The 19134-nt window shown below is 46.8% G+C and overlaps 1 protein-coding gene across 2 annotated transcripts in view; it reads right to left on the reverse strand.

Moving 5' to 3' along the window:
* Positions 1 to 19134, reverse strand: part of GUCY1A1 (guanylate cyclase 1 soluble subunit alpha 1) — a 91615-nt gene that overhangs the window by 38260 nt on the left and 34221 nt on the right. For both annotated transcript variants that reach the window (XM_063920496.1, XM_063920495.1), the window contains exon 3: positions 2215 to 2318. In XM_063920496.1, the coding sequence (XP_063776566.1) occupies positions 2215 to 2318 (104 nt within the window). The remainder of the gene's footprint in view (positions 1 to 2214; positions 2319 to 19134) is intronic.

Here is a 19134-nt window from a genome sequence, read left to right on the forward strand (position 1 = left end):
ACCATGGTCCAGAGATACATCCACGTACTTGTAGAAAATAACAAACCGGACACCCGACCAAACGGACTGAAAGGGGTCCCATGCTGACACATGGGACCCCTATCCCCGAATGCAGAGAGACCTCTCAGTGACAGCTGTCACTGAAAGGTCTCTAAAGCCAATCAGGAAGCGCAACTTCGTTGCGCTCACCTGATTGGCTGTGCGCTGTCTGAACTCAGACAGCGCATCGCACAGCCCCGTCCATTATATTCAATGGTGGGAACTTAGCGGCTAGCGGTGAGGTCACCCGCCGGTCAGCGGCTGACCGCGGGTTAACCCCACCGCTACCCGCAAAGTTCCCACCATTGAAAGTAATGGAGCGGCTTTGCGATGCGCTGTCTGACAGCACAGACAGCGCACAGCCAATCAGGTGAGCGCCACGGAAGTAGCGCTTCCTGATTGGCTGAAGGGACTTCAGTGACAGGAGTCACGTGATGTCCCGGCATTCGGGAGAAAGGGGTCTGATGTGTCAGCATGGGACCCCTTTCAGTCCGGTATGGAGCGGGTATTTGCGTTTTGTTTTTTTTACAAGTACGTGGATTTATCTCTCTGGACGTGGATGTATCTCTGGACGCTGGAAGGTGAGTATAATTTTTTCACAGGTACCTCGGATCGTCGGAGACCGTGGCAGTCGGCGTGTCAACATAGGTAAGTATGTGTGTGTCGGTAGTGTGTAATAAAGTTTTACTTTCACGGTGTGTGTGTACTGTTTTTATTTGGGTATTTTTTTTCCAGTAGTACTACAGGTACCAGCGGGCCCGTTTTTCTCCCGCATGCTGGTACTTGTGGTTCTCCAAGTACCAGCTTGCGGGGGAGGCTTGCTGGGACTTGTAGTACTACTGGAAAAAACAATATCTTTTTATTATCACAAAAGGCTATCAGCCCCCCCATCCGCAGCCCATTGGATGGGGGGGGACAGCCTCGGGCTTCACCCCTGGCCCTTGGGTGGCTGGGGGGGGGGGACCCCTTGATTGAAGGGGTCCCCACTCCCCCAGGGTACCCCGGCCAGGGGTGACTAGTTGGGTAGTTAATGCCACGGCCGCAGGGCACGGCATAAAAGTGACCCCCGGCTGTGGCATTATCTGTCCAGCTAGTGGAGCCCGATGCTGGTGTTAAAAATACGGGGGACCCCTACTCTTTTTGTCCCCCATATTTTTGGCACCAGCACCAGGCGCAGAGCCCGGTGCTGGTTTTAAAAATACGGGGGATCCCTGCCCAATTTTTCCCCTGCATTTTTAGAACCAGGACCAGCTCGAAGAGCCCGAGGCTGGTTATGCTTTGGAGGGGGGACCCCACGCCATTTTTTTTTCCGGGTTTTTCCCGTTTTTTCAAAATCGCGGCAAAATCCGCCAAATCGGCCGATTTTCGCCCGCGATTCTGGCGAATCCGTTTTTCATTGAATATGGTGAATTCCGGCAGCCACCAGCCGGAATTCACCTGGCGAATTTAGTCGAATTAAAAAACGGCGAAAAATTGCCGCGATTCGCCGTGAATTGCATATACCCCAGAATCTGCCAACTTCTTAAAAGATTCTCAGGGTAATCTGCAACAAAAGTTGATGCAGATATGTGTGCTATCCTTTTTGCGCTATGTGGTGGGAGACGCCAAGGTGACGTACAGGTAGCAAGTCCGTGTTGCTAAAATTTTTCCCTAATTTTGCCACTTTTTGTTACATTTTGCATTTTAGTACACATGTAGTGTACTAGGTAGTGTATTAGGTACTTAGGATTTATTTTTTTGTAGCAAAGGAATTGATTAATTCTAACAATGCATGCCAAAGGTCACTGACTTTTTACCCACAATTGTAGACTTTCTCCTGTTTTAATATTTTTTCAATCACCTCCTGTCATTTTATAGACTGTGCTAGATAAATGACAGAATCAGATTTTACATCCCCTGAAGGTTTGATCCACTAGAGTAACCTAGAGCAAAGTAACCTATAAAAAGCTCCTCTTCCCCCCTCCCCCCACACGCACACACACACACACACACACACACACACACACACACACACACACACACACACCACCATCATCATCACCTTTAACATTGAAGATGTTTGAAGAAATCCCCCCCCCCAAAAAAAAACAGCTGCATATCCTGCCATAGTTAACAAGCCAAACTGTATTTTCTTTACTTGCTAGACATTTTGCTATTTGTGATGAAACCCCTCACCTGCTGCATTTGATTGCTGTATGACAATTCTCTCAAAATCCTCTTTTTCACCAGTTTTTCCACATATTGGAATACCAGGAAGCTTGAAAGTAACACAAGCTGATCTGCAGAACAGACAATGGGGTGTAATTACATTCAGTACAATGAAAGCATGATAAATATAAACATGCATCTGTTAAAGTACTCTATTGTACCATACCACAAGAAACACTAATTGAAATGTAGGTGTAAAGGTGCATACACACGGAGAGATTTTGGCTATGAGAGATTTTGACTAACTTTTCCCTTGAACTGGCAGTAGGAGATTTTGACTAACTTTACCAGAGATTTTGTCTAACTATGCAAGAGATTTTGGCTATGGGAGATTTTGACTATCTCATTTAAATAAGGGGATGAGTGTCATATATAGGACGATTTTACAGGGTGGCTGGTATTTAAATAGCTGAAAGTTAAAAAAAAAATTTGCGTGGGGTCCCCCCTCCTATGTAAAACCAGCCTCGGGCTCTTTGAGCCAGTCCTGGTTGTTAAAATACAGAGGAAAAAATGAGTAGGGTTCCCCCATATTTAGACAACCAGCACCGGGCTCTGCGTCCGGTCCTGGTTTAAAAAATACGGGGGACAAAAGACATAGGGGTCCCCCGTATTTTCCAAACCAGCACCGGGCTCCACTAGCCAGGGAGATAATGCCACAGCCGGGGGACACGTTTATATTGGTCCCTGCGGCCGTGCCATTACCCCCCCCAACTAGTCACCCCTGGCCGGGGTACACTGGAGGAGTGAGGACCCCTTAAATCAAGGAGTCCCCCCCCTCCAGCCACCCAAGGGCCAGGGGTGAAGCCCGAGGCTGTCCCCCCCATCCGTGGCCCGGTGGATGGGAGGCTGATAGCCTTTCAATAGTAATATTGTTCTTTACAGGAGGCCTACAGGTCCCAGCAAGCCTGCCCCAGCATGTTGGCACTTGGAGAACCACAAGTGCCAGCATGCCCGGACATAAAGGGCCCGCTGGAACCTGTAGTCCACCTGTAAAGAAAATATTAAAAAAAAAACACAACACATTCTTTTAAAAATCCTTTATTAAACTGGGTCTTCACCTGGGGGCGGCAGCCTTTAAGCTCTTTTGCATGGCCGCCGCCTTCCCAGGGCTTCCGGCGTCTTCACCTGGGGGGGCGCCACCTCCCCAGGGCTTCTGTGGTCTTGCTCCGGCATCTTCACCTGGTGGGCGGCGGCTGCTAAGCTCTTTTGCATAGCCGCCGCCCATCCAGGACTTCCACGGCGTCTTCAGGAGCTCTTCTCCGCTCCTCCTCCGCCGTCGGACTGACAGCCGCTGCCTCGCGCTGACTTATATAAGTCAGCGGGAGGGGGCGGGGCGATGACGCGGCGAGCCGTGATTGGCTCGCGGCGGCCATCTTGAATTTCAAAAATGACGCTGAGGCGCCATTTTTGAAACTGGTACCGCTCCGCTGCCAAACTCTGCAATAGAAAGGTAAATTTCCCCCGCCCGCACCGCTGCCGCAACCCGCCGCCGCCCGCACCGCCGCCGCCCGCACCGCCCACACCGCAACCCGCCGCCGCAACCCGCCGTCGCCCACACCGCCACCGCAACCCGCCGCCGCCCGCACCACCGCCGCCTGCACATCGCTATCGCTGGGCAAAATCGCTGGCCTCTTAAAGTGTTAGCGATTTTGCCTAACTTTTGCAGCGACATAGTCAAAATTGACTTGCCTGCACTGACTATTTTTCCCAGCGATAGCGACCTAGCGGGGACGCGCATCGCTATCGCTGGCTGTGTACACACGGAGCGATCTGCACTAACTTTCTGAGCGATTTTGACTATATAGTCAAAATCGCTCAGTTATATCGCTCCGTGTGTATGCACCTTAACTGTTTATTTCTATTTCATGGATGACCCTTTGCTGATACTAATTTCTTTGTACAGGCTGAAAATACAACACTTGCCGCACATACTGGAATGGGTCACATTTTGTTGAACACTTAAACAATGTTGGTATTAATCCAGCACACAGTGTGAAGTACAAGTCCTGGCTGACAGCTTTTAGCCTGGGGGGTAAACATAAGCAAGTGGCCCCATCTTTTCTACCTGCACTGTGTAATGGAAAAATGGTTGTGGCAAAAACTGCATAGTGGTGGCCTGACTATGGGGGTAATTCCAAGTTGATCGCAGCAGGAAATTTTTTAGCAGTTGGGCAAAACCATGTGCACTGCAGGGGAGGCAGATTTAACATGTGCAGAGAGAGTTAGATTTGGGTGTGGTGTGTTCAATCTGCAATCTAATTTGCAGTGTAAAAATAAAGCAGCCAGTATTTACCCTGCACAGAAATAAAATAACCCACCCAAATCTAACTCTTTCTGCACATGTTATATCTGCCCCCCCGGCACTGCACATGGTTTTGCCCAACTGCTAAAAAATTTCCTGCTGCGATCAACTTTGTCATTATGGGGTATTGTGTGTAGAATTTTGAGGGGAAAAATTTATTTATTCCATTTTGGAATAAGGCTGTAAAATAACGAAATGCAGAAAAAGTGAAGCGCTGTGAATACTTTCCGGATGCACTGTATGCACTACAGAAAGCTTTCTAATGACCAGTATACAATACACAGAGCATTCTAGTCAACAATTTACAACCCTGAAAATATTTGTGTGAATTATTTACAATACACAGAGTATACAGATATGTACAGATCATCTGGTCCCTGGACATTCTTCTTTTATTCAGTATGTATGCCTTTTCTTTGTTGTTGTTATTTGATTATTCAATTATTTATTTTCATTTTGTTTCAACATGATTTCCCAGCTTAGGGGTATATGCAATTGCGGTCGAATTCCCGAAATTGTCGAATTTCGGGTCATTTTCGCCCCAAAAAAAAATTCGCCTATGCAATTCAGTGCTTTCCGACCAAAAAACGGACTTTCAAAATTCGACTTTTTGAAATTCGAATTTTTGCAAATTCGACTTTTCTGCAATGATACAAGTGCTGCAATTCAACCAAAGCATATTCAATTCAAGTTTGGAAATTCGACAGCAGTGCTTTTAGACAGCAAATTCGTCATTTTCAATCTGCCACACTTTGGAGGGTGAAAACAATAAAAAAAAATTTTAACATGTTTTTTTTGGTGTTTTTTTTTTTAGGAATAGCATATCTATTTATATTAGAAGGGATTAGGTACTTTTTTTTTTTTTTTGGAGGCACAAATATTATTTATATATTTTTTAAAATATTATTTTTTTTTAATTGCTGGAACGGTAAAATCCTTTAAAAAAATGGCGTGGGGTCCCCCCTCCAAAGCATAACCAGCCTCGGGCTCTTCGAGCTGGTCCTGGTTCTAAAAATGCAGGGAAAAAATTGACAGGGGATCCCCCGTATTTTTAAAACCAGCACCGGGCTCTGCGCCTGGTGCTGGTGCAAAAAATACGGGGGACAAAACGAGCAGGGGTCCCCCGTATTTTTCACACCAGCATCGGGCTCCACTAGCTGGACAGATAATGCCACAGCCGGGGGTCACTTTTATGCCGTGCCCTGCGGCCGTGGCATTAAATATCCAACTAGTCACCCCTGGCCGGGGTACCCTGGGGGAGTGGGGACCCCTTCAATCAAGGGGTCCCCCCCCCCAGCCACCCAAGGGCCAGGGGTGAAGCCCGAGGCTGTCCCCCCCCATCCAATGGGCTGCGGATGGGGGGGCTGATAGCCTTTTGTGATAATGAAAAGAATATTGTTTTTTCCAGCAGTAATACAAGTCCCAGCAAGCCTCCCCCGCAAGCTGGTACTTGGAGAACCACAAGTACCAGCATGCGGGAGAAAAACGGGCCCGCTGGTACCTGTAGTACTACTGGGGAAAAAATACCCAAATAAAAACAGGACACACACACCGTGACAGTAAAACTTTATTTCATACGTCGACACACACATACTTACCTATGTTCACACGCCGACATCGGTCCTCTTCTCCATGTAGAATCCACGGATACCTGAAAATAAAAGATCAATATACTCACCTCAGCCATGGTCCAGAGATACATCCACGTACTTGGCAAAAAAAGAAAACGAACACACGGGCCACCGGACTGAAAGGGGTCCCATGCTGACACATGAGACCCCTTTCCACGAATGAGACCTGTCAGTGACAGCTGTCACACAAAGGTCTCTAAAGCCAATCAGGAAGCGCAACTTCGTTGCGCTCACCTGATTGGCTGTGCGCTGTCTGAACTCAGACAGCGCATCGCACAGCCCCGTCCATTTTATTCAATGGTGGGAACTTAGCGGCTAGCGGTGAGGTCACCCGCCGGTCAGCGGCTGACCGCGGGTAACCCCACCGCTAGCCGCTAAGTTTCCACCATTGAAACTAATGGAGCGGCTTTGCGATGCGCTGTCACAGCACAGACAGCGCACAGCCAATCAGGTGAGCGCCACGGAAGTAGCGCTTCCTGATTGGCTGAAGGGACTTCAGTGACAGGAGTCACGTGATGTCCCGGCATTCGGGAGAAAGGGGTCTGATGTGAAAGCATGGGACCCCTTTTAGTCCGGTATGGAGCGGGTGTTCGGTTTGTTTTTTTAACAAGTACGTGGATTTATATCTGGACGTGGATGTACCTCTGGACGCTGGAAGGTGAGTATAATTTTTTCACAGGTACCCTCGGATCGTCGGAGACCGTGGCAGTCGGCGTGTCAACATAGGTAAGTATGTGTGTGTCGGTAGTGTGTAATAAAGTTTTACTATCAAGGTGTCTGTGTCCTGTTTTTATTTGGGTATTTTTTTTCCAGTAGTACTACAGGTACCAGCGGGCCCGTTTTTCTCCCGCATGCTGGTACTTGTGGTTCTCCAAGTACCAGCTTGCGGGGGAGGCTTGCTGGGACTTGTAGTACTACTGGAAAAAACAATATCTTTTTATTATCACAAAAGGCTATCAGCCCCCCCATCCGCAGCCCATTGGATGGGGGGGGGACAGCCTCGGGCTTCACCCCTGGCCCTTGGGTGGCTGGGGGGGGGGGACCCCTTGATTGTAGGGGTCCCCACTCCCCCAGGGTACCCCGGCCAGGGGTGACTAGTTGGATATTTAATGCCACGGCCGCAGGGCACGGCATAAAAGTGACCCCCGGCTGTGGCATTATCTGTCCAGCTAGTGGAGCCCGATGCTGGTGTGAAAAATACGGGGGACCCCTGCTCGTTTTGTCCCCCGTATTTTTGGCACCAGCACCAGGCGCAGAGCCCGGTGCTGGTTTTAAAAATACGGGGGATCCCCTGTCAATTTTCCCCCCGCATTTTTAGAACCAGGACCAGCTCGAAGAGCCCGAGGCTGGTTATGCTTTGGAGGGGGGACCCCACGCCATTTTTTTTCCGGGTTTTTCCGTTTTTCCCCGTTTTTTAAAATCGCGGCAAAATCCGCCAAATCGGCCGATTTTCGCCCGCGGGTCTGTCGAATACGTTTTGCATTGAATATGGTGAATTACAGCAGCCACCTGCCGGAATTCACCTGTCGAATTGTGTCGAATTTAAAAACGGCGATAATTTGCCGCGATTCGCCGTGAATTGCATATACCCCTTAGTTTCCATCTGCATGTCCCTCTGTGCTTTCAGTTATAGTCCTTATTACACACCTTTTACAGATTGATTTGACACATTATACGGCTTTGCTGGGATTTCACTCTAGATGCACGTTGGGAGCACTGTAAAATAGTTTCCTAGTAAAAAAGAACCAAAATTGTTCCTGCCTATTAATGTGGCACATTCCCAGTACAGGTGCAGTTAGTCTTCACTACTCTGCACAAATGTAAGAGTCATGTAAAGTAGTTAAATAGGGCTCACCTTTTTCAGTAAAGATACAAACGCAGCCACATGTGTAAAGCTTAACAAAATACCCTCTAACAGTAAACTGCAGATTTGACTTTGCATGGTAAAAACATAAAAACCTGCTTCCTCATTCACACATGTAGATTAATGTTAAATCTAGGGTGAAGTGACTAATGTAACTTTTATAATTTTATACCAAATGAAATCAAGTTTAGTAAGGAGGAGAAATATGACATTGGTAGGCAGCAGTATTACAGGGCTGAGCACAAGTGTTGATAATACGCTTTATGGCCAGTTTCCTTGTACAGAACAGTGGACAATGCTGCCTTACATTGGGCTGAAACTCTCGATCACAGAACAGTAGACAACAATGAGGGCTGTACCTATTTCAGAATATTGTTTTTTAATTGAAAACCCACACACCACCCACAAAACCCTGAATGTACAAAATAAATCACATAAAAATACAATATACATCCACTGTTATGTCAGAAGCTAATACAATATACAGCATACTAGACATCACAATAATATAAACAATCGTCCACCAGTTATAAATGAGAGGATCAGAAACAACCTCAGAACATCACATCATTATAGTAGACCTGCTACTGGGTAGAAACTGTACTGCTGTGTATACAGCTCTAAATTGGCTACGCAGTAGGAGATAGGACCAAAATGTAGAGTAATGATAAAAGAGGGTGGAGCTCATAGTCACTGAGAAGCAGTCAAAAGACAAGGCAGCATCTTTCTCTTGCCTGCTAGACACATCCATGGAGTCAGTAAACTGGCACCAGAGCAATGAGATTATACCAGGATGAAGAAAATATGCCACCTTGCACCCGGTCATCCTGGCCCTGGTAAAGGGTTTGTTGAAAAAGTACCAAATATATATTTTAAGATATGGGTCGAATACCCAATACACACACACAAACACTATATATATATATATATATATATATACACTGCTCGAAAAAATAAAGGGAACACTAAAATAACACATCCTAGATCTGAATGAATGAAATATTCTTATTAAATACTTTGTTCTTTACATAGTTGATTGTGCTGACAACAAAATCACACAAAAATTATCAATGGAAATCAAATTTATTAACCCATGGAGGTCTGGATTTGGAGTCACACTCAAAATTAAAGTGGAAAAACACACTACAGGCTGATCCAACTTTGATGTAATGTCCTTAAAACAAGTCAAAATGAGGCTCAGTAGTGTGTGTGGCCTCCACGTGCCTGTATGACCTCCCTACAATGCCTGGGCATGCTCCTGATGAGGTGGCGGATGGTCTCCTGAGGGATCTCCTCCCAGACCTGGACTAAAGCATCCACCAACTCCTGGACAGTCTGTGGTGCAATGTGGCGTTGGTGGATGGAGCGAGACATGATGTCCCAGATGTGCTCAATTGGATTCAGGTCTGGGGAACGGACGGGCCAGTCCATAGCATCAATGCCTTCGTCTTGCAGGAACTGCTGACACACTCCAGCCACATGAGGTCTAGCACTGTCTTGCATTAGGAGGAACCCAGGGCCAACCGCACCAGATTATGGTCTCACAAGGGGTCTGAGGATCTCATCTCGGTACCTAATGGCAGTGAGGCAACCTCTGGCGAGCACATGGAGGGCTGTGCGGCCCCCCAAAGAAATGCCACCCCACACCATTACTGACCCACTGCCAAACCGGTCATGCTGGAGGATGTTGCAGGCAGCAGAACTTTCTCCTTGGTGTCTCCAGACTCTGTCACGTCTGTCATATGTGCTCAGTGAGAACCTGCTTTCATCTGTGAAGAGCACAGGGCGCCAGTGGCAAATTTGCCAATCTTGGTGTTCTCTGGTAAATGCCAAACGTCCTGCACGGTGTTGGGCTGTAAGCACAACCCCCACCTGTGGACGTCAGGCCCTCATACCACCCTCATGGAGTCTGTTTCTGATCGTTTGAGTAGACACATGCACATTTGTGGCTTGCTGGGGGTCATTTTGCAGGGCTCTGGCAGTGCTCCTCCTGTTCCTCCTTTCACAAAGGCAGAGGTAGCGGTCCTGCTGCTGGGTTGTTGCCCTCCTACGGCCTCCTTCAGGTCTCCTGATGTACTGGCCTGTCTCCTGGTAGCGCCTCCATGCTCTGGACACTACGCTGACAGACACAGCAAACCTTCTTGCCACAGCTCGCATTGATGTGCCATCCTGGATGAGCTGCACTACTTGAGCCACTTGTGTGGGTTGTAGACTCCGTCTCATGCTACCACTAGAGTGAAAGCACCGCCAGCTTTCAAAAGTGACCAAAACATCAGCCAGAAAGCATAGGAGCTGATAAGTGCTCTGTGGTCACACCTGCAGAACAGCTCCTTTATTGGGGTGTCTTGCTAACTTCCTATAATTTCCAGCTGTTGTCTATTCCATTTGCACAACAGCATGTGAAATTGATTGTCAATCAGTGTTGCTTCCTAAGTGGACAGTTTGATTTCACAGAAGTGTGATTGACTTAGAGTTACATTGTGATGTTTAAGTGTTCCCTTTATTTTTTTGAGCAGTGTATATATATATATATATATATATATATATATATACAGTGGGGATTGAAAGTTTGGGCACCCCAGGCAAAAATTCATTTTAATGTGCAAAAAGAAGCCAAGGAAAGATGGAAAAATCTCCAAAAGGCATCAAATTACAGATTAGACATTCTTATAACATGTAAAAAAAAGTTTGATTTTATTTCCATCATTTACACTTTCAAAAGAACAGAAAACAAAAAATGGCGTCTGCAAAAGTTTGGGCACCCTGCAAAGTTAATACCTTGTACTGCCCCCTTTGGCAAGTATCACAGCTTGTAAACGCTTTTTGTAGCCAGCCAAGAGTCTTTCAATTCTTGTTTGAGGTATCTTCGCCCATTCTTCCTTACAAAAGTCTTCCAGTTCTTTGAGATTCCTGGGCTGTCTGTGACGCACTGCTCTTTTAAGGTCTATCCACAGATTTTCAATTATGTTGAGGTCAGGAGATTGTGAAGGCCATGGCAAAACCTTCAGTTTACGCCTCTTGATGTAATCCAACGTGGATTTTGAGGTATGTTTAGGATCATTATCCATTTGTAGAAGCCAGCCTCTCTTTAACTTCAGCTTTTTCACAGATGGCATCAAGTTAGCGTCCAAAATTTGCTGGAATCTTATTGAATCCATTTTTCCTTCTACTCGTGAAATGTTCCCTGTGCCACTGGCTGCAATATAACCCCAAAGCATGATTGATCCACCCCCATGCTTAACAGTTTGACAGAGGTTTTTTTCATTAAATTCTGTGCCCTTCCTTCTCCAAACGTACCTGTGCTCATTGCGGCCAAAAAGTTCTATTTGAACCTCATCGGTCCACAGAACTTTATTCCAAAATACATCAGGCTTGTCTATATGTTCATTTGCAGACTTCAAACGCTGATTTTTGTGGTGAAGACGTAGAAGAGGTTTTCTTCTGATTACTCTTCCATGAAGACCATATTTGTACAAGTATCTCTTTATAGTGGAATTGTGTACCACAACTCCAGTGTCTGCCAGATCTTCCTGGAGGGATCGTGCAGTCAAATGTGGATTTTGACTTGCTTTTCTCACAATCCTGCGAGCTGTTCTGTCTGTGTTCTACACAACTGCTTAGAGGAACCCATGGTGCTGATTGTTGGAGCAAGGTCAGATGAGTCTGGGCTTTTAAAACCTTTGAGATTGACATCACCTGGTCTTTCCAGACGATGATTGAGAACAATCCATTACACTGCCAGGTCTCAGCTGTCCAAAGGGGGCAGTACAAGGTATTAACTCTGCAGGGTGCCCAAACTTTTGCAGACGCCATTTTTTGTTTTCTGCTCTTTTGAAAGTGTAAATGATGGAAATAAAATCAAACTTTTTTTGACATGTTATAAGAATGTCTAATCTGTAATTTGATACCTTTTGGAGATTTTGTAAATCTTTCCTTGGCTTCTTTTTGCACATTAAAATGAATATTTGCCTGGGGTGGCCAAACTTTCAATCCCCACTGTGTGTGTGTGTGTGTGTGTGTGTGTGTGTGTGTGTGTGTGTGTGTATATATATACACAATTATATAAATGATAGTTACAAATACTAAAATGAATACCAGCTCGAATATGCAATTTAAAAGAAAAAGGTTTATTTAAGGACATCATTCATACACATATGTACAGTGTGGTTTTTAATAAGACATTAATAATTTCTCCAACACTTCTCACTTCCTTTACCTGTTTTTAATATTTCAGTTATAGGCCTTTTAATAAATACTTTTTAAAAGTTTTATCTTATTGTGTATTACTATGTTTTTTTCAAGTGTGCACCACCACGAGATAAACTTGTGTTCTGTTAGGATCAGAAATGAGTAGTCCTATTTTATATGATTCAGACACTTGTGAGGCCCATGCCAAAGTGATGTGTGAAGAGTTTATTTAAGTTATGTCATAGCCAACATTAGCTGATATTTTATTTAACTTTGGACTTTGAATTTTAATATTTGGCGTGATTTAGAGATTTGGCCAAAGTTTATTAAAATTAACCTAATGTAGATTAAAGGGGTGGAATTCAAATGTTTGAAAAGTCAGTTGGGAGTCTTTTTTTTCCTGTCTATTAGATAGGAAAAAACAGACTCCCAACTGACTTTTCAAACATTTGAATCTCCCCCAAGATTTGCTAAATCCTTGTTATCCCACCAACTGATCCCAAATTGTTATTCCCTGAGATCGATTAATATGACATAAGATTAACACATAAAAATAAGATTTTGAACCTACCGGTAAATCTTTTTCTCCTAGTCCGTAGAGGATGCTGGGGACTCCGTAAGGACCATTGGGTATAGACGGGCTCCACAGGAGACATGGGCACTCTAAAGACTTTAGATGGGTGTGCACTGGCTCCTCCCTCTATGCCCCTCCTCCAGACCTCAGTTAGAGAACTGTGCCCAGAGGAGACGGACAGTACGAGGAAAGGATTTTTGTTAATCTAAGGGCAAGATACATACCAGCCCACACCATCCACACCGTACAACTTGGAACATACGAACCAGTTAACAGTATGAAACAAAACAGCATCAGCCCGAGACTGATCAAAACTGTAACATAACCCTTATGTAAGCAATAACTATATACAAGTCTTGCAGAATTTAGTCCGCACTGGGATGGGCGCCCAGCATCCTCTACGGACTAGGAGAAAAAGATTTACTGGTAGGTTTAAAATCTTATTTTCTCTTACGTCCTAGAGGATGCTGGGGACTCCGTAAGGACCATGGGGATTATACCAAAGCTCCAGACTGGGCGGGAGAGTGCGGATGACTCTGCAGCACCGATTGAGCAAACATGAGGTCCTCCTCAGCCAAGGTATCAAACTTGTAGAATTTAGCAAAAGTGTTTGAACCCGACCAAGTCGCCGCTCGGCAAAGCTGTAATGCCGAGACGCCTCGGGCAGCCGCCCAAGAAGAGCCCACCTTCCTAGTGGAATGGGCCTTTACCGAATTTGGTAACGGCAATCCAGCCATAGAATGAGCCTGCTGAATCGTGCTACAGATCCAGCAAGCAATAGTCTGTTTAGAAGCAGGAGCGCCAAGCTTGTTGGCTGCATACAGGACAAACAGTGCCTCTGTTTTCTTAACCCGAGCCGTCCTGGCTACATAAATTTTTAAGGCCCTGACTACATCAAGGGACTTGGAATCCTCCAAGTCACCCGTAGCCACAGGCACCACGATAGGTTGGTTCATATGAAAAGATGAAACCACCTTAGGCAAAAATTGAGGACGAGTCCTTAATTCTGCTCTATCCACATGGAAAATCAGATAGGGGCTCTTGTGAGACAAAGCTGCCAATTCGGACACCCGCCGTGCAGATGCCAAGGCCAACAACATGACCACCTTCCAAGTGAGAAATTTGAAATCCACTGTTTGAAGAGGCTCAAACCAGTGAGATTTTAGGAACTGTAACACCACGTTAAGGTCCCATGGTGCCACTGGGGGCACAAAAGGAGGCTGGATGTGCAGCACTCCCTTTACAAAAGTCTGGACTTCTGGGAGAGAAGCCAATTCCTTCTGAAAGAAAATTGATAGGGCCGAAATTTGTACCTTAATGGAGCCTAACTTTAGGCCCATATCCACTCCTGTCTGTAGAAAGTGGAGAAAACGGCCCAGATGGAAATCTTCAGTAGGAGCATTCTTGGCTTCACACCAAGATACATCCTTCCTCCAGATGCGGTGATGTTTCGCCGTCACCTCCTTCCTAGCCTTAATCAGAGTAGGGATGACTTCCTCCGGAATACCTTTCCCTGCTAGGATTTGGTGTTCAACCGCCATGCCGTCAAACGTAACCGTGGTAAGTCTTGGAACACACAGGGCCCCTGCTGCAATAGGTCTTCCCTGAGAGGAAGAGGCCACGGATCTTCCGTGAGCATTTCCTGAAGATCTGAATACCAGGCCCTTCGAGGCCAATCCGGAACAATGAGTATTGTCTGCACTCTTTTTCGTCTTATGATTCTCAGTGTTTTTGAGATGAGCGGAAGAGGAGGGAACACATAGACCGACTGAAACACCAATGGTGTCACCAGGGCGTCCACCGCTACAGCCTGAGGGTCCCTTGACCTGGCACAATACCTCCGAAGCTTCTTGTTGAGGCGTGACGCCATCATGTCTATTTGTGGAAGTCCCCACTGACTTGTAATCTCTGCAAAAACTTCTTGATGAAGTCCCCACTCTCCTGGATGGAGATCGTGTCTGCTGAGGAAGTCTGCTTCCCAGTTGTCCACTCCCGGAATGAAGACAGCTGACAGAGCGCTTGCGTGATTTTCCACCCAGCGAAGAATCCTGGTGGCTTCCGCCATTGCCACTCTGCTCCATGTCCCGCCTTGGCGGTTTACATGAGCCACAGCTGTGACGTTGTCTGATTGAATCAGAACAGGTAGGTCGCGAAGAAGATTCTCCGCTTGTCGTAGGCCGTTGTATATGGCCCTCAATTCCAGTACGTTGATGTGTAGACAAGCCTCCTGGCTTGACCATAGTCCCTGAAAATGTCTTCCTTTTGTGACTGCTCCCCATCCTCGGAGGCTCGTGTCCGTGGTCACCAGTACCCAGTCTTGAATGCCGAACCTGCGACCTTTGAGAAGGTGAGCACTCTGCAGCCACCACAGGAGAGACACCCTGGCCCTGGGGGACAGGCTTATTTTCTGATGTATTTGTAGATGGGACCCCGACCCCTTGTCCAGAAGGTCCCACTGAAACGTCCTCGCATGGAACCTGCCGAAGGGGATGGCCTCGTAGGTCGCCACCATTTTTCCCAGTACTCGAGTGCATTGATGGACTGACACTTTTTTCAGTTTTAACAGGTCTCTGACCATGTTCTGGAGTTCCTAGGCTTTTTCCATCGGGAGAAAAACCCTCTTTTGTTCCGTGTCCAGAATCATGCCTAAGAAAGATAGCCGAGTCGTTGGAATCAACTATGACTTTGGTAGATTTAGAATCCAGCCATGCTGCTGCAGCACTCTCAGGGAGTGCGACACGCTTTTCTGCAATTGATCTCTCGATCTCGCTTTTATCAGGAGATCGTCCAAGTACGGGATAATTGTGACTCCCTGCCTGCGCAGGAGCCACATCATTTCCGCCATTGCCTTGGTGAAAATCCTCGGGCCGTGGAAAGCCCAAACGGCAACGTCTGAAACTGGTAATGACAGTCCTGTACAGCGAATCTCAGGTATGCCTGATGAGGGGGATATATGGTGACATGAAGGTATGCATCCTTTATGTCTAGTGACACCATAAAATCCCCCCCTTCCAGGCTGGAGATAATTGCTCGAAGCGATTCCATCTTGAATTTGAACTTTTTCAAGTACAGGTTTAGGGATTTTAGATTTAGAATGGGTCTGACCGAGCCATCCGGTTTGATGGGTTGAATAGTACCTCTTCCCCTGTTGAACTAGGGGAACCTTGACAATCATTTGTTGTTGACACAGTTTTTGAATTGCAGCTAAAACTATCTCCCTTTCTGGGGGAGAAGCTGGTAAAGCCGATTTGAAAAATCGGCGAGGAGGCACGTCTTCGAATTCCAGCTTGTAGCCTTGGGATACAATTTCCATCGCCCAAGGATCCACATCTGACTGAACCCAGACGTGGCTGAAGAGTCGAAGACGTGCCCCCACCGGTGCGGACTCCCTCAGTGGAGCCCCAGCGTCTTGCGGTGTATTTAGTAGAAGCCGGGGAGAACTTCTGCTCCTGGGAACTAGACGTAGCAGGCATTCTTTTCCCTCTACCCTTACCTCTGGCGAGGAAGGAAGAGCCCCGACCTCTTCTGGACTTATGCGACCGAAAGGACTGCATCTGATATTGTGGTGTTTTCTTTTGCTGTGGGGGAACATAAGGTAAAAAAGTAGATTTACCCGCGGTAGCTGTGGAAACCTTCCCCAAATAAAACCTCACCCTTGTAAGGCAAAACTTCCATATGTCTCTTTGAGTCGGCATCACCCGTCCATTGGCGGGTCCACAGGGCTCGCCTAGCAGAAATCGCCATGGCGTTGGCTCTCGAACCTAACAGCCCAACGTCTCTTGAAGCGTCTCTCATATATAAGACTGCGTCTTTAATGTGACCTAAGGTCAATAAAATGCTATCCCTATCTAGGGTATCAATGTCAGATGACAAGGTATCTGCCCAAGCTGCTACAGCACTACAAACCCACGCTATTGCCGGTCTGAGCAAGGCACCCGCATGTGCATAAATTGATTTTAAGGTAGTTTCCTGCCTGCGATCAGCAGGATCCTTGAGGGCTGCCGTGTCTTGAGACGGTAGCGCCACCTTTTTGGACAAGCGCGTTAAAGCCTTGTCCACTCTGGGCGAGGATTCCCACCGTAACCTGTCCTGTGCAGGGAAAGGATACGCCATAAGAATTCTCTTGGGAATCTGCAGTTTCTTGTCTGGAGTTTCCCAAGCCTTTTCAAATAACGCATTCAGCTCATGAGATGGGGGAAAGGTTACCTCAGGTTTCTTTTCCTTAAACATGCATACCCTCGTGTCAGGGACAGAGGGGTCTTCTGTGATATGCAAAACATCTTTTATTGCAATAATCATATAATGAATACTTTTGGCCACCCTTGGGTGTAACCTCGCATCATCCTAGTCGACACTGGAGTCAGAATCCGTGTCGGTATCAGTGTCTGCTACTTGGGACAGGGGACATTTCTGAGACCCTGGAGGGCCCTGTGATACAGCCAAAGCCATGGATTGACTCCCTGGGGTATATTTACAAAGATTCGTGTTTTGGCCGTTTTGAAGGGTGTTTGAACTCGAATGGTATCGGGTGCATTTTACTGCAACTTTTTGAATCCTGATACGGTCATTCACTAAGCTGCCGACTTTTCACAATTCGTACTTTCCGATGTCGATGTGATTCGTAATATCAGGCAGTATTTTACGGGAGTGATGAGTAAAACACTGCCTGACAAAACACAAGGATTCCTGGCCGGATCTGTGAGATCCGTGCAGGGCTTCATTGTGTACCTTAAAAAGGTTTTTAAAGTGTTTAAAAATCTGAAAAAAATTGCGTGGGGTCCCCCCTCCTAAGCATAACCAGCCTCGGGCTCTTTGAGCCGGTCCTGGTTGAAAAAATATGGGAAAAAAATTGACAGGGGTTCCCCCATATTTGATCAACCAGCACCGGGCTCTGCGCCTGGTCCTGGTGCAAAAAATACGGGGGACAAAGAGCGTAGGGGTCCCCCGTATTTTTTGAACCAGCACCGGGCTCCACTAGTCAGAGAGATAATGCCACAGCCGGGGGGACACCTTTATATAGGTCCCTGCGGCCCTGGCATTAAATCACTAACTAGTCACCCCTGGCCGGGGTACCCTGGAGGAGTGGGAACCCCTTAAATCAAGGGTCCCCCCCTCCAGCCACCCAAGGGCCAGGGGTGAAGCCCGAGGCTGTCCCCCCCATCCATGGGCTGCGGATGGGGGGCTGATAGCCAAGTGTAAAATAAAAGAATATTGTTTTTTGCACAAGAACTACAAGTCCCTGCAAGCCTCCCCCGCAAGCTGGTACTTGGAGAACCACAAGTACCAGCATGCGGGGGTTAAACGGGCCCGCTGGTACCTATAGTTCTTCTGCAAAAAAATACCCAAATAAAAACAAGACACACACACACCTTGAAAGTACAACTTTATTACATACATTCCGACACACACATACTTACCTATGTTCAGATGCCGACTCAACCCACGTCTCGACGTCGATTCCAGGGTACCTGAAAATAAAATTATACTCACCTAAATCCAGTGTGTCGTGTCCTTTTTTAATAATCCACGTACTTGGCAAAAAAACAAACCGCATACCTGATCCACGCACTGAAAGGGGTCCCATGTTTACACATGGGACCCCTTTCCCCGACTGCCAGGACCCCCCCTGACTCCTGTCAAAGAGGGTCCCTTCAGCCAATCAGGGAGCGCCACGTCGTGCCACTCTTCTGATTGGCTGTGTGCTCCTGTAGAGTCTGTGAGGCAGCACACGACAGAGATACAATGTAGCGCCTATGCGCTCCATTGTAGCCAATGGTGGGAACTTTGCGGTCAGCGGTTGACCGAAAGTAACCTCACTGCTGACCGCAAAGTTCCCACCATTGGCTACAATGGAGCGCATAGGCGCTACATTGTATCTCTGCCGTGTGCTGCCTAACAGACACTACAGGAGCACACAGCCAATCAGGAGAGTGGCACGACGTGGCGCTCCCTGATTGGCTGAAGGGACCCTCTTTGACAGGAGTCAGGGGGGGTCCTGGCAGTCGGGGAAAGGGGTCCCATGTGTAAACATGGGACCCCTTTCAGTGCATGTATCGGGTATGCGGTTTGTTTTTTTGCCAAGTACGTGGATTATACATTGGACACAATCTACACTGGATTATGTGAGTATAATTTTTTTCACAGGTACCCCAAGGATTCTACAGGGACAAGAGGACAGAGCCTCATGTGAACATAGGTAAGTATGTATGTTTGGAGGTGTGCATGTATGTAATAAAATTATACTTTCACGGTGTGTGTGTCCTGTTTTTTTGGGGGTATTTTTTTAGTAGTAGTACTACAGGTACCAGCGGACCCGGTTTTCCACCGA

Source organism: Pseudophryne corroboree, chromosome 1, assembly GCF_028390025.1.
Source record: "Pseudophryne corroboree isolate aPseCor3 chromosome 1, aPseCor3.hap2, whole genome shotgun sequence".
In the NCBI taxonomy this organism is placed as follows: domain Eukaryota; kingdom Metazoa; phylum Chordata; class Amphibia; order Anura; family Myobatrachidae; genus Pseudophryne; species Pseudophryne corroboree.